The 14,640-nt window shown below is 41.0% G+C and overlaps 1 protein-coding gene across 1 annotated transcript in view; it reads left to right on the top strand.

Annotated features, from left to right (window-relative positions):
• LOC120036624 (zinc finger protein 501-like) overlaps positions 1–14,640 on the top strand; it is a 114,829-nt gene that overhangs the window by 54,041 nt on the left and 46,148 nt on the right. Inside the window, exon 4 of the mRNA XM_038983004.1 lies at positions 1,431–1,439. Within this exon, the coding sequence (XP_038838932.1) occupies positions 1,431–1,439 (9 nt within the window). The remainder of the gene's footprint in view (positions 1–1,430; positions 1,440–14,640) is intronic.

Raw genomic sequence — 14,640 nt, 5'->3', positions numbered from 1 at the left:
TAGTAGTGGTAAGGCTTCTCTACTGTGTGTATTCTCTCGTGCCGTTTCAGATTCGCCGCCTGGCTGAAACCCTTTCCACAGTGGGAGCAGTGGTAAGGCTTCTCACCTGTGTTTATTCTCTTGTGTTCTTTCAGGTTCCCTAACTGTTTAAAACACTTGCCACACTGGGAGCAGTGGTAAGGCTTCTCCCCTGTGTGTATTCTCTCATGTTTTTTCAGATCCCCTGACCGGTTAAAACACTTTCCACACTGGGAGCAGTGGTAAGGCTTCTCCCCTGTGTGTATTCTCTCATGTTGTTTCAGGTACCCTAAATCCTTAAAACTCTTTCCACACTGGGAGCAGTGGTAAGGCTTCTCTACTGTGTGTATTCTCTCGTGCCGTTTCAGATTCGCCGCCTGGCTGAAACCCTTTCCACACTGGGAGCAGTGGTAAGGCTTCTCTACTGTGTGTATTCTCTCATGTTGGTTCAAGTGTCCTTTCTGGTTAAAACGCTTTCCACAGTGGGAACACTGGTGTCTTCTTGCTGGTTTGGACGTCCCTGGCTCTGGTTCCTCTGAGTCTGGTCTTTCTCCTGCCAAAGACAGTGTGTTTTTAAAAAAAGAGACCTGAATGAAACCTCCACATGATAAATAGGCCTTGCTACGAGGGTAAATCCTAATCAGATCACTCAATAAGCTAAGGCCAGTTTTAACAATCTTGGTGTGATTTTAAATCAAATGTTGTAGAGTTTCCTGGTAATTACTGATAATGTTTACATTACTTTCTATTCATTCTAATTTACAAGTCAGAACACAAAAAACTAAACCGTTCTTGGACACTCAAGACACAGACGTCGCTTAATTCCAATCAAGCAGGTGGTTCTAAATATATAACTTTCATAGCTGTATGATACAGAATGCGAGCTACATTGTGGCCAAAAGTTTTGAGAATGACAAATATTAATTTCCACAAAGTTTGCTGCCTCAGTGTCTTCAGATATTTTTGTCAGATGTTACTATGAAATACTGAAGTATAATTACAAGCATTTCATAAGTGTCAAAGGCTTTTATTGGCAATGACATGAAGTTGATGCAAAGAGTCAATATTTGCAGTGTTGACCCTTCTTTTTCAAGACCTCTGCAATCCACCCTGGTGTCAATTAACTTCTGGGCCACATCCTGTGATGGCAGCCCATTCTTGCATAATCAATGCTTGGAGTTTGTCAGAATTTGTGGGTTTTTGTTTGTCCACCCGCCTCTTGAGGATTGACCACAAGTTCTCAATGGGATTAGGGTCTGGGGAGATTCCTGGAACATGGACCCAAAATATTGATGTTTGTTCCCTGAGCCACTTATCACGTTTGCCTTATGGCAAGGTGCTCCTTCATGCTGGAAAAGGCATTGTTCGTCACCGAACTGTTCCTGGATGGTTGGGAGAAGTTGCTCTCGGAGGATTTGTTGGTGGCATTCCTTATTCATGGCTGTGTTCTTAGGTAACATTGTGAGTGAGCCCACACCCTTGGCTGAAAGCAACCCCACACATGAATGGTCTCAGGATGCTTTACCGTTGGCATGACACAGGACTGATGGAAGCGCTCACCTTGTCTTCTCCGGACAAGCTTTTTTCCAGATGCCCCAAACAATCGAGAAGGGGATTCATCAGAGAAAATGACTTTACCCCAGTCCTCAGCAGTCCAATCCCTGTACCCTTTGCAGAATATCAGTCTGTGTGCAGATGCACTCACACCTGCCTGCTGCCATTCCTGAGCAAGCTCTGTACTGGTGGTGCCCTGATCCCGCTGCTGAATCAACTTTAGGAGACGGTCCTGGCGCTTGCTGGACTTTCTTGGGTTCCCTGAAGCCTTCTTCACAACAATTAAACCGCTCTGAAGCCTTCTTCACAACAATTGAACCGCTCTCCTTGAAGTTCTTGATGATCTGATAAATGGTTGATTTAGGTGCAATCTTACTGGCAGCAATATCCTTGCCTGTGAAGCCTTTTTTGTGCAAAGCAATGATGACGGCACGTGTTTCCTTGCAGGTAACCATGGGTGACAGAGGAAGAACAATGATTCCAAGCACCACCCCAAGCACCACCCTGAAGCTTCCAGTTTTGGGGGGGATTCAGTTTATTTGCATGGCAAAGAGGGACTTTGCAATTAATTACAACTCATCTGATCACTCTTCATAACATTCTGGAGTATATGCAAATTGCCATTGTGACAGGTTAAAGGAAATACTAATAGCCTGTTATACATTAAAAAGTATTAGTAAGTTCATAGTATGTGAGGATCTTAAAACATCTAAGGTTAAGAAGATCATGCATTCAGTATTAGTTGATAGATTGATAACATTTATATAATTGTGTTAAAATCCGTCAAGCATACAAAGGGTACGAATTGTGAGAGGAATGTGTAAACGTTATGTTGATTACTTTATTTTGTCGTGGGTAAAAGTGTTAATCTGTGATCTACTAAATGCTCTTAATCTATGAGCCTGAGATCGATTGCTCTGGTCTCCACTCAAGTTCACAGAGAATTCGCAGTCTTTTTCTCATTGCACTAAAAGTTTCAATGAGGTAACATTACCGTATCACAGTTGTGATTCTTTCTCCCCTTTTTCAGGTACGTTATTGATGATAAAAAAGAGTAATTTAAATGTTATAACTCACTAACATGTCAAGAGTGTTTAAGGTGTGTCTTAGTAACATATTGAGGAAGTTAGTTAAGTTTGCAGAGAGTAATATGAGCCCTGCTCGGTTGCAGCTAGCTTCGTACTGCTAGGTAGCTGCCATTTTATGTCGATTGTGAATGAACAGGTGCGTTGTTAATAAGATATTTTAGTTATGGTTTGCTGAGTTAAAGCTTTGTGCTTGACAGTTATATTGAAAATAGTATTTGTTTCAGTGATGTACAGTGTATACTGTTGTGACTTGAATAAGCCTTGTACCCTACAAAACTATATTTCCTGTAGATCTGTTATTCTGTAAAATGTGTTACTTATGTAAAATGATTGCACTAAAAGTTTCACAGTTGTGATTCTTTCTCCCCTTTTTCAGGGGTGTAACACCATCATACAAACTGAGGCAGCAGACTGTGAAAATTCATATTTGTGTCATTCTCAAAACGTTTGGCCACAACTTTACACACTTCCTTAAACATAAAATAAGTAAATAAGTAATTTTAAGTGGAAGTCCAAAACTTATTTTTACGTCGAAGACACAAAGCACATCAGTAAAATCTCCCCGTTGTCGAAAGGGTTCGACACATTTTGTTTAAATGGCCCAATTTCTTATTTAGACGTTCACATATTTTCAACATTTTGACTATCGCTGATGTGATATTTTGGGTAAAGTAAAAAATAAAGTGAAATATTTGGCAAGATGTTCCTAAAACTGAGAGTAACTACAATAAACAAAAATATAAACGCAACATGTAAAGTGTTGGATGTTTCATGAGCTGAAAAAAAAGATTGCAGAATTTTTTACATCCCTGTTAGTTAACATTTATTCTTTGCCAAGATAATCCATCCACCTGACAGGTGTGGCATATCAAGCTGATTAAACAGCATGATCATTACACAGGTGCACCTTGTGCTGGGGAGAATAAAAGGCCACTAAAATGTGCAGTTCTGTCACACAACACAATGCCACAGATGTCTCAAGTTTTGAGGGAGCGTGCAATTGGCATGCTGACTGCAGGAATATCCACTGGAGCTGTTACCAGATAATTGAATGTTAAATTCTCTACCAGAAGCCTCCTCCAACGTTGTTTTAGAGAATTTGTCAGTACATCCAACTGGCCTCACAACCACAGACCACATATAACGACGCCAGCCCAGGACCTCCACATCGTCTGAGACCAGCCACCCGAGTTGTATTTCTCTTTGTAATGAAGCCCTTTTGTGGGGAAAAACTAATTCTGATTGGCTGGGCCTGGCTCCACAATGGGTGGGCGTATGCCCTCCAGGGCCCACCAATGGCTGCGCCCCTGCCCAGTCATGTAAAGTCCATAGATTAGGGCCTAATTCATTTATTTACAATGACTGACTTATATGAACTGTAAATCATTGAAATTGTTGTTTATATTTTGGTTCAGTATACACACACACACAGTGCATTCGTTAAGTATTCAGACCCCTTCACCTTTTCCAAATTTTGTTACATTTCAGCATTGCTCTAAAATTGATTAACAAGATGTTTATCTTTCATTTGCTGTATTGGACTTGTTAATGTGTGAAAGTTACATATTTAAAAAATATATTTTTGAATTTCCTGCGGAATGTTGTCGAGGGGTTCCGCCAGCGGAACGCATGTCCTAGACAGGTTTAAGGGGTATTTGTGTGTAGATTGCATCAGGCTGTAATGTAACAAAATATGGAAAAGTCAAGGGGTCTGAATACTTTCCGAAGGCACTGTATGTAGCCATGTTATGAAGTATGAAAAGGCTTGTTCAGTCACATGTCATGAATTCACTATGACATCATCATATTTATATACATTTTATGGATTGAAAAGTTTTTTTTTTCTCAGACATAAATAAACAATTCCAGGTGAAAGCCAAAGGCCATAGCTGTAATAAAATAACAAACTGGCAAAGCAGCAGAGCGAGGCCCGCATCCAGCAACGTCACGAGTCACGTTTTGCAGCTGTTTCAGGACAGCACTACAGGGAGAGAGAGGGGGAGAGGGAAAATATCCACTGGACTAGTTTCAATGTATGGAATCACTTCAGAGTTTCTGGATTTTGGGTAAACTTCTCCTTTAACCTCACTAGGGTAGGGGGCAGCATTCGGAATTTTGGATGAAAAGCGTGCCCAAAGTAATCTGCTATTTCTGACTTATGTTACTCGTCTACATGGCTGGTTACTGTTTGTTATGATTTGTCTGCTGGGCGCTGTTCTCAGATAATCGCATGGTTTGCTTTCGCCGTAAAGTATTTTTTGAAATCTGACAAGGTGGTTGGATGAACAAGAACTTAATCTTTAAACCGATGTATAACACTTGTATGTTTCATGAATTTTTATAATGAGTATTTCTGTTTTTGAATTTGGCGCTCTGTAATTTCACTGGATGTTGGCCAGGTGGGAAGCGTCCCACACCCCCTAGAGAGGTTTTAAAGCATCATTGAGAAATAATGAATTGAAGTTGGAACATTTGTGACATTTGTAGACTAGAGATTAGGAATGTTGGGCCATTAAGCGAGAAGTCGCTGGTTCGAATCCGCACGCCCCCCAAGGTAGAAAAAAGCTGCCGTTCTACCCTTGAGCAAGGCAGTTAACCCCCAACAACTGCTCCCCGGGCGCCGATAACGTGGACGTCGATTAAGGCAGCCCCCGCACCACTCTGATTCAGAGGGGTTGGGTTCAATGCGGAAGACACATTTAGGGTGAATGGATTCAGTTGTGACTGACTAGATATCCCCTTTCCTTTCCCATCCCAGTCCTCCTTTAAGACTCCATAATGTTTCATCATTAGATGCTACAGTCCTCCTTTAAGAGAGATCTTTGATGAAAACCTGCTCCAGAGCAGAACCTGCTGCTTGAACAGAGTTCTGAGTATAGGGTCTGAATACTTAAGTAAATATAATATTTCAGTTTTGTATTTTTTGATAAATTAGCAAAATTATCAAACAAAAATGTTTTTGCTTTGTCAGTATGGGGTATTGTGTTTTTAGAAAAAGGCTGTAATGTAACAAAATGTGGAAAAAGTCAAGGGGTCTGAATACTTTCAGGAGGCACTGTACTCTCCGATAGCAACGGCCAATAGCAGACCACTTCCTGTATCAGGGACATAGTCGCTCCCGTCTTCCATGTGTCTTCCATGTGTGAAAGGTAACCTGGTGAATATCATAGAATCAGGGTTCTGTTAGGTAACCTGGTGAATATCATAGAATCAGGGTTCTCAGGGTTCTGTTAGGTAACCTGGTGAATATCATAGAATCAGGGTTCTGTTAGGTAACCTGGTGAATATCATAGAATCAGGGTTCTGTTAGGTAACCTGGTGAATATTATAGAATCAGGGTTCTGTTAGGTAACCTGGTGAATATCATAGAATCAGGGTTCTGTTAGGTAACCTGGTGAATATTATAGAATCAGGGTTCTGTTAGGTAACCTGGTGAATATTATAGAATCAGGGTTCTGTTAGGTAACCTGGTGAATATCATAGAATCAGGGTTCTGTTAGGAAACCTGGTGAATATCATAGAATCAGGGTTCTGTTAGGTAACCTGGTGAATATCATAGAATCAGGGTTCTGTTAGGTAACCTGGTGAATATCATAGAATCAGGGTTCTGTTAGGTAACCTGGTGAATATCATAGAATCAGGGTTCTGTTAGGAAACCTGGTGAATATCATAGAATCAGGGTTCTGTTAGGAAACCTGGTGAATATCATAGAATCAGGGTTCTGTTAGGTAACCTGGTGAATATCATAGAATCAGGGTTCTGTTAGGAAACCTGGTGAATATCATAGAATCAGGGTTCTGTTAGGTAACCTGGTGAATATCATAGAATCAGGGTTCTGTTAGGTAACCTGGTGAATATCATAGAATCAGGGTTCTGTTAGGAAACCTGGTGAATATCATAGAATCAGGGTTCTGTTAGGTAACCTGGTGAATATTATAGAATCAGGGTTCTGTTAGGTAACCTGGTGAATATTATAGAATCAGGGTTCTGTTAGGTAACCTGGTGAATATTATAGAATCAGGGTTCTGTTAGGTAACCTGGTGAATATTATAGAATCAGGGTTCTGTTAGATAACCTGGTGAATATCATAGAATCAGGGTTCTGTTAGGTAACCTGGTGAATATCATAGAATCAGGGTTCTGTTAGGTAACCTGGTGAATATCATAGAATCAGGGTTCTGTTAGGAAACCTGGTGAATATCATAGAATCAGGGTTCTGTTAGGTAACCTGGTGAATATCATAGAATCAGGGTTCTGTTAGGAAACCTGGTGAATATCATAGAATCAGGGTTCTGTTAGGTAACCTGGTGAATATCATAGAATCAGGGTTCTGTTAGGTAACCTGGTGAATATTATAGAATCAGGGTTCTGTTAGGTAACCTGGTGAATATTATAGAATCAGGGTTCTGTTAGGTAACCTGGTGAATATTATAGAATCAGGGTTCTGTTAGGTAACCTGGTGAATATCATAGAATCAGGGTTCTGTTAGGTAACCTGGTGAATATTATAGAATCAGGGTTCTGTTAGGTAACCTGGTGAATATTATAGAATCAGGGTTCTGTTAGGAAACCTGGTGAATATTATAGAATCAGGGTTCTGTTAGGTAACCTGGTGAATATCATAGAATCAGGGTTCTGTTAGGAAACCTGGTGAATATCATAGAATCAGGGTTCTGTTAGGTAACCTGGTGAATATCATAGAATCAGGGTTCTGTTAGGTAACCTGGTGAATATTATAGAATCAGGGTTCTGTTAGGTAACCTGGTGAATATTATAGAATCAGGGTTCTGTTAGGTAACCTGGTGAATATTATAGAATCAGGGTTCTGTTAGGTAACCTGGTGAATATCATAGAATCAGGGTTCTGTTAGGTAACCTGGTGAATATTATAGAATCAGGGTTCTGTTAGGTAACCTGGTGAATATTATAGAATCAGGGTTCTGTTAGGTAACCTGGTGAATATTATAGAATCAGGGTTCTGTTAGGTAACCTGGTGAATATTATAGAATCAGGGTTCTGTTAGGTAACCTGGTGAATATTATAGAATCAGGGTTCTGTTAGGTAACCTGGTGAATATTATAGAATCAGGGTTCTGTTAGGTAACCTGGTGAATATTATAGAATCAGGGTTCTGTTAGGTAACCTGGTGAATATTATAGAATCAGGGTTCTGTTAGGTAACCTGGTGAATATTATAGAATCAGGGTTCTGTTAGGTAACCTGGTGAATATCATAGAATCAGGGTTCTGTTAGGTAACCTGGTGAATATCATAGAATCAGGGTTCTGTTAGGTAACCTGGTGAATATCATAGAATCAGGGTTCTGTTAGGTAACCTGGTGAATATCATAGAATCAGGGTTCTGTTAGGTAACCTGGTGAATATCATATAATCAGGGTTCTGTTAGGAAACCTGGTGAATATCATAGAATCAGGGTTCTGTTAGGTAACCTGGTGAATATCATAGAATCAGGGTTCTGTTAGGTAACCTGGTGAATATCATAGAATCAGGGTTCTGTTAGGTAACCTGGTGAATATCATAGAATCAGGGTTCTGTTAGGTAACCTGGTGAATATCATATAATCAGGGTTCTGTTAGGTAACCTGGTGAATATCATATAATCAGGGTTCTGTTAGGTAACCTGGTGAATATTATAGAATCAGGGTTCTGTTAGGTAACCTGGTGAATATTATAGAATCAGGGTTCTGTTAGGTAACCTGGTGAATATTATAGAATCAGGGTTCTGTTAGGTAACCTGGTGAATATTATAGAATCAGGGTTCTGTTAGGTAACCTGGTGAATATCATAGAATCAGGGTTCTGTTAGGTAACCTGGTGAATATTATAGAATCAGGGTTCTGTTAGGTAACCTGGTGAATATTATAGAATCAGGGTTCTGTTAGGTAACCTGGTGAATATCATAGAATCAGGGTTCTGTTAGGTAACCTGGTGAATATCATAGAATCAGGGTTCTGTTAGGTAACCTGGTGAATATCATAGAATCAGGGTTCTGTTAGGTAACCTGGTGAATATCATAGAATCAGGGTTCTGTTAGGTAACCTGGTGAATATCATAGAATCAGGGTTCTGTTAGGTAACCTGGTGAATATCATAGAATCAGGGTTCTGTTAGGTAACCTGGTGAATATCATATAATCAGGGTTCTGTTAGGGAATCTTCAGTTCTATTTCAGTGACTCGTTAGTCTCTCACTTTGGGGATATAGTCAACTACCACAGAGCTCATATACTCTCTGATGCCAAGTCTAGACAGGATCATCCCTCAGAGGTCCCCACTCTACTCACCGTATGTGTAGTGATGTCCAGTCAGTAGAACCTCATGAAGGTACATCACCACAACATGCTGCATTACAGATCTCTTGAACAGAGATGCCTTTGAACAATGCCTATGTTGTAGCCATACCTCTGGTGGATTGAGCCATCAAGCCCTCCGGAGGTGTCAGATCCTTGCTACTATAGAACCTCATGAAGGTATGGGGGTGTAACTCATTATACGGATATAATGGCTTAAGTAAAGCAGTTTTAAACAAGATAAATCTAATTTCTATTCTTTCCAGCGGCTCCAACAGCAGAAATGGCCTCAAGCAAAACATAAAAATCCCAGGATGGGACTAGCTGTTTGGGTACTGGGCATAGGTGACCCTTCATAAAACAACAGATCAGGGGGTGTTCCACTGTATAGTTGTTGCAGCCTAAATGGCAGCCAAATACACATTTATAGTTGAAAAGGCTTTCCTTCGTCAGAAGGCAGAGTAGCTCTGAAACAGAGCAAACAAAGGGGCTGATTTGTTTCTGATCTCACCATCTGTTAAATACACTGTGCTATAGTAATTATTGTGCTATAGTGAGTGTGTCGCTCTAGAACTCTGAATATAGGTTATTCTCAAGGAGAGCGGTCACGTGTGTTGAGAAGCAGAGGATCACTGGTTTGAGCCTGGTATGGGGACAGGGACAGTGGAGGAATTTCAACTGTTAGCATCAGTTACACATTTTATTAATAAAGTTAGTCATTTCAAAATGAAACCATCTTCTGTAAGGTCTATATGTTGGAGTTCAGGCTTTATTTGACCTGTTAAAGTAGGAAATGAAATGAACTTTGTCCATTACAGAGACGGAGGTCAAGACAAAAAAAGGAGCTTGTTTTAAAATATATATTGGCCTGTTTAACAAGTTGTGTAGATCAGATATTAATGAAGCAATACAGACCACATTGAAGTTTCTGGAGTTTAGTTTGTGTGTTCTAGAGTCTTGTAAAGATAGGGGCGGTTGACTGGGACAGACAATGTAACATCCATCATGTTTTAAGATTATTATTATTATTATTTTTTAACTTTCTCTCTAAAGATAACTTTCATCAAGGTTTAATATGGTCTATTGGTTTCTCTATTTTCATTGGCAGAATCCTTTTTCAGTGTTATGATATTCATAACATCCATATCCACCAGTCTATCTTCATGTCAACAGAACTCTGCTGGTTGTCCTGGTAACAGATACCAGTCTATCTTCCTGTCAACTAACAGAACTCTGCTGGTTGTCCTGGTAACAGATACCAGTGGGCAGATCTATTGTATTTGTTCAAACTAAACTACAGCACTTACTTTGATGAGTCAAATCTGATCCTTTCTTCTCTTCTCGTCCTCTCACAGTTCCACTCAGCCCCGTTGTTTTCCTGCAGTCCACCAGCAGCACAGACAACCTCTTCATACCCAGCAGTAAGGTGCTACCGGGAGAGGCACGAAACGGGGACTCCGGGAGGGAGGAAGGGCTAGCGTTGTCCTGGTAACCATAAAGAGGGGACACAGACACATATCATTATGGATGCTTATGTCACCGCTGTCATGAAGTGCTTTACAGAAACCCAGCCCAGACTCTGATAGAGCAAGCTGTATGCTAGACCAGACCAAGCTGTACCATCTGGTGTTCTGATCTGGAGAGACTCTTCTCTGCCTCGTCAGCATCAGGATGTTGTTGAGGCTCCCCAGAGGATCCTGTGTGAATGAGAACATCAAACAGATGGTAAAATTATAACCGTCTATTATAATCATAGCGTCTTACAAGAGGCATTAATATATCTAAACAGGGCCTAAAATGCAAATGTTAAAGGGTCGTTCCACTAAATGGGTGCCTTTTGCATCCCTTTGATATTTTAAGTATAAATTATGCTCCAACATTGCATTTTAAAAGCCTGTTATACTAGATGAGATGCACTTTAATGTAGACCACATGGATAATTTAATAAATCTAATTTAAAAGTCCCCAAAATATATGTACCAATGGCAGATTAAAACTAACAAAGGCAGATGGCCCCTTTAACAATTCCTACAGTACTGAACAACATATTCAAGTGTAGAACTTCAGTAGAATGCCCTTTAAAACCCCCACATTAGTTCAACAACGGCAGAGTGTATGACTCTGTGTTTAAGACAGTACTCACTGGTAGTAATCTGATATTCTGTCTCCTCCTCTTTCACTCCCGAGACGTCTTCCTTCTTCACCTCTACTGAGATAGCATCCTCTTCCTCTCTAAAAGGTTCTTCCTCTGTTTCCTCTGTAACATCCTCTTCTTCTTTCACATCAATGTTCAGCCTCAGAGCTTCATTCTGCATACAGCAGACCTCTTCTTCTTTAACGGAGGAGGAGTTGTTTAGTGAGCTCATGGTCTGGGATGTTAGAATTAGCGACTAGCCTAACGCTAGGCTCAGTATCAATGTTTAACAACTTTGCAAATTAAACAAGCAAATTAGGTTAAAGTTAACCAGTAGATACGTCAACTGAACTGCGTTTACAACACTGAGATTAGCTAATGTGCATTAACATGGTCTAAAGCGTCAATCTTTCAGTTTTATGTTGGCTAGCAAGCTACCGAGGTGGTTGAAAGAGTAGCCGCGTTGTTGTTCCTGAAGAAGCGTCCCGTCCAGTCCATTATACGTCACGCAAGAAGCATCACCTGAAAAAAGCACATCGCCATCTGCTGGCTGGAGTGGGTAACGCAGTTTGGAAACAACAGTTACTACACTTTTGTATTGGAAAGAACGTCATAATAATTTAACAATAAGCTGATATATTGTAAATGATGAATACATACATCTATGAATAGGTAGTGTTTTAATAAACATTTTTCACATTCGTTTTTATCTCGATGTGACGGTACTTGATTGGTGTCACACTTTTTCTCCATCGCTAGCAAACACAGCTGATTAATCAAACTGCATCTTAAACTGAAGATTATGATTAGGTGATTATTGGAGTCTGGTGTGTTAGCTGGGGCTGAAAGCTGTGATCCCTTATTGATGTCACTAGTTAAATCCCCTTCAATCAGTGTAGATGAAGGGGAGGAGACAGGTTAAATAAGGCATTTTAGGCCTTGAGACAAATGAGACATGGCTTGTGTATGTGTGCCATTCAGATGGTGAATGGGGAAGACTAAATATTTAAGTGTCTTTGAACGGGGGATGGTAGTAGGTCCCAGGCGCCGGTTTGTGTCAAGAACTGCAACGCTGCTGGGGTTTTCCAGCTCAACGGTTTCCCATGTGTACCAAGAATCATCCAACACCCAAACAGTGCCGTTTAAGATGAGGCAGAACGATTTGTTTTTTCATGGCCTTAATTCTATTACAGCATATTGGATAACTGTCATTCATATTCCATTCACCCTGTTCAATGTAACAGCAATAGGGTTAGGCTACTACATGATACTAGAATTTTCCCTATACCCATCATGAGATTGCCTATGAATGAAAGTTTAGAACGTAAGTGCACACAGGTCGAGATAGGTTTTATAGGTGAGAGACAGTCTTGAAGACATCACCAACTAATTATCATGGTCCAAACACACCGAGACAGTCGTGAAGAGGGCACGACAACAACTTTTCCACCTCAGGAGACTGAAAAGATTTGGCATGGGTCCCCAGATCCTCAAAAGACCTACAGCTGCACCATCGAGAGCATCCTGACCGGTTGCATTACCGCCTGGTATGGCAACTGCTCGGCATCTGACCGTAATGCACTACAGAGGGTAGTGAACATCACTGGGGCCAAGCTTCCTGCCATCCAGGCAATTATAAAGAAAGCCCAAAAAATTGTCAGATGCTCCAGTCACCCAAGTCATAGACTGTTTTCTCTGCTCCTGCACGTCAAGCGGTACCGGAGCACCAAGTCTAGAACCAAAAGGCTCCTTAACAGCTTCTACCCCCATAAGCCATAAGGCTGCTGAACAATGAATCAAATGGCCACCCGGACTATTTACATTGACCCCACCTCCATTTGTTTTGTACACTGCTGCTACTTGCTGTTTATTATCTATGAAATGTCACTTCACCCCTACCTACATGTACAAATTACCTCGACTAACCTGTACCCCCGCACATTGACTCGGTACCAGTACCCCCTGTATATAGCCTTGTTATTGTTATTTTATTGCGTAACTTTTTATAATTCTTAACTTTTGGTAATTTGCTCATTTTCTTAACTCTTCTTGAACTGTACTGTTAATTAAGGGCTTGTAAGTAAGCAATTCACTGTAAGGTCTACACTTGTTGTATTCGGCGCATTTGACAAATAAAGTTTGATTTTATTTGACAAATTCAGGTATGTTTATCCCGTTTTTGTCTCTAGAGAGTTGAAAACAGCAGGTCTGGGATAGGTAGCACCTCCGGTGAACAGGTCAGGGTTCCATAGCCGCAGGCAGAACAGTTGAAACTGGAGCAGCAGCACGGCCAGCTGGACTGGGGACAGCAAGGAGTCATCATGCCAGGTAGTCCTGAGGCATGGTCCTAGGGCTCAGGTCCTCCAAGAGAGAGAAGGAAAGAAAGAAAGAAAGAAAGAGAGAAAGAGAGAGAGAGAGCATACTTAAATTCACACAGGACACCGGATAAGACAGGAGAAATACTCCAGATATAACAGACTGACCCCAGCCCCCCGACACATAAACTACTGCAGCATAAATACTGGAGGCTGAGACAGGAGGGGTCAGGAGACACTGTGGCCCCATCCGATGATACCCCCGGACAGGGCCAAACAGGCAGGATATAACCCCACCCACTTTGCCAAAGCACAGCCCCCACACCACTAGAGGGATATCTTCAACCACCAACTTACCATCCTGAGACAAGGCCGAGTATAGCCCACAAAGATCTTCGCCATGGCACAACCCAATGGGGGGTGCCAACCCATGAATACGGCTGCACAGTATTGTCTCTTCTCGATGGCGGTTATGATATCGTTTAGTACCTTGAGCGGGGTTGAGGTGCACCCATGACCAGCTCGGAAACCACATTGCACAGCGGAGAAGGTTCATGCTGAAAGAGCTCTGATAGGTTGGAGGATGTCCTCCGGAAGTTGTCATAATTACTGTTTAAGTCTATGGAAGCCTTGAGAACCATGAGCCTCCTAGGTTTTGTATTGAAGTCAATGTACCCAGAGGAGGACGCAAAAAAGTATGTTTTATTCAATTATTTGGTGATGTGATTATATTTAGTATAGTTTTATCCAAAAATGATTTAATTTTAATGTTTTACCAATTTCCCTTCCCACAAAAAATAAATAAAAAATAAATAAAAAATCCCTTCCCACAATTATGTCATGTTGGCTCGATGTCCTTTGGGTGCAGTGGAGGCTTCTCAGAGGAGGAAGGGGAAGACCATCCTTCTCTTAGCAGCCTCCACTGCACCCAAAGGACATCCAGCCAACATGACACAATTGTGGGAAGCATTGGAGTCAACATGTGCCAGCATCCCTGTGGAAGGCTTTGGACACTTTGAAGAGTTCATGCCCCGACAAATTGAGGCTCTTCTGAGGGAAAAGGAGCAGGTTCCTAGTCCATATTAGGACGTTTATTTCTCTCCAAATGTTTGGTATGATCAGTGTATATATATATAAAGAAAATATTGCATGACCAAAAGCACAATTCTATTTTTGTAAAAATGAGACAAGAGTACGAGCATATGTGTGTTCTTTCATGAACTTTAAGTAGC

Source organism: Salvelinus namaycush, unplaced genomic scaffold, assembly GCF_016432855.1.
Source record: "Salvelinus namaycush isolate Seneca unplaced genomic scaffold, SaNama_1.0 Scaffold14, whole genome shotgun sequence".
Classification (NCBI taxonomy): Eukaryota; Metazoa; Chordata; class Actinopteri; order Salmoniformes; family Salmonidae; genus Salvelinus; species Salvelinus namaycush.
Note: the sequence above shows the minus strand (reverse complement) of the source record. Positions and strands in the feature narration are given on the sequence as shown.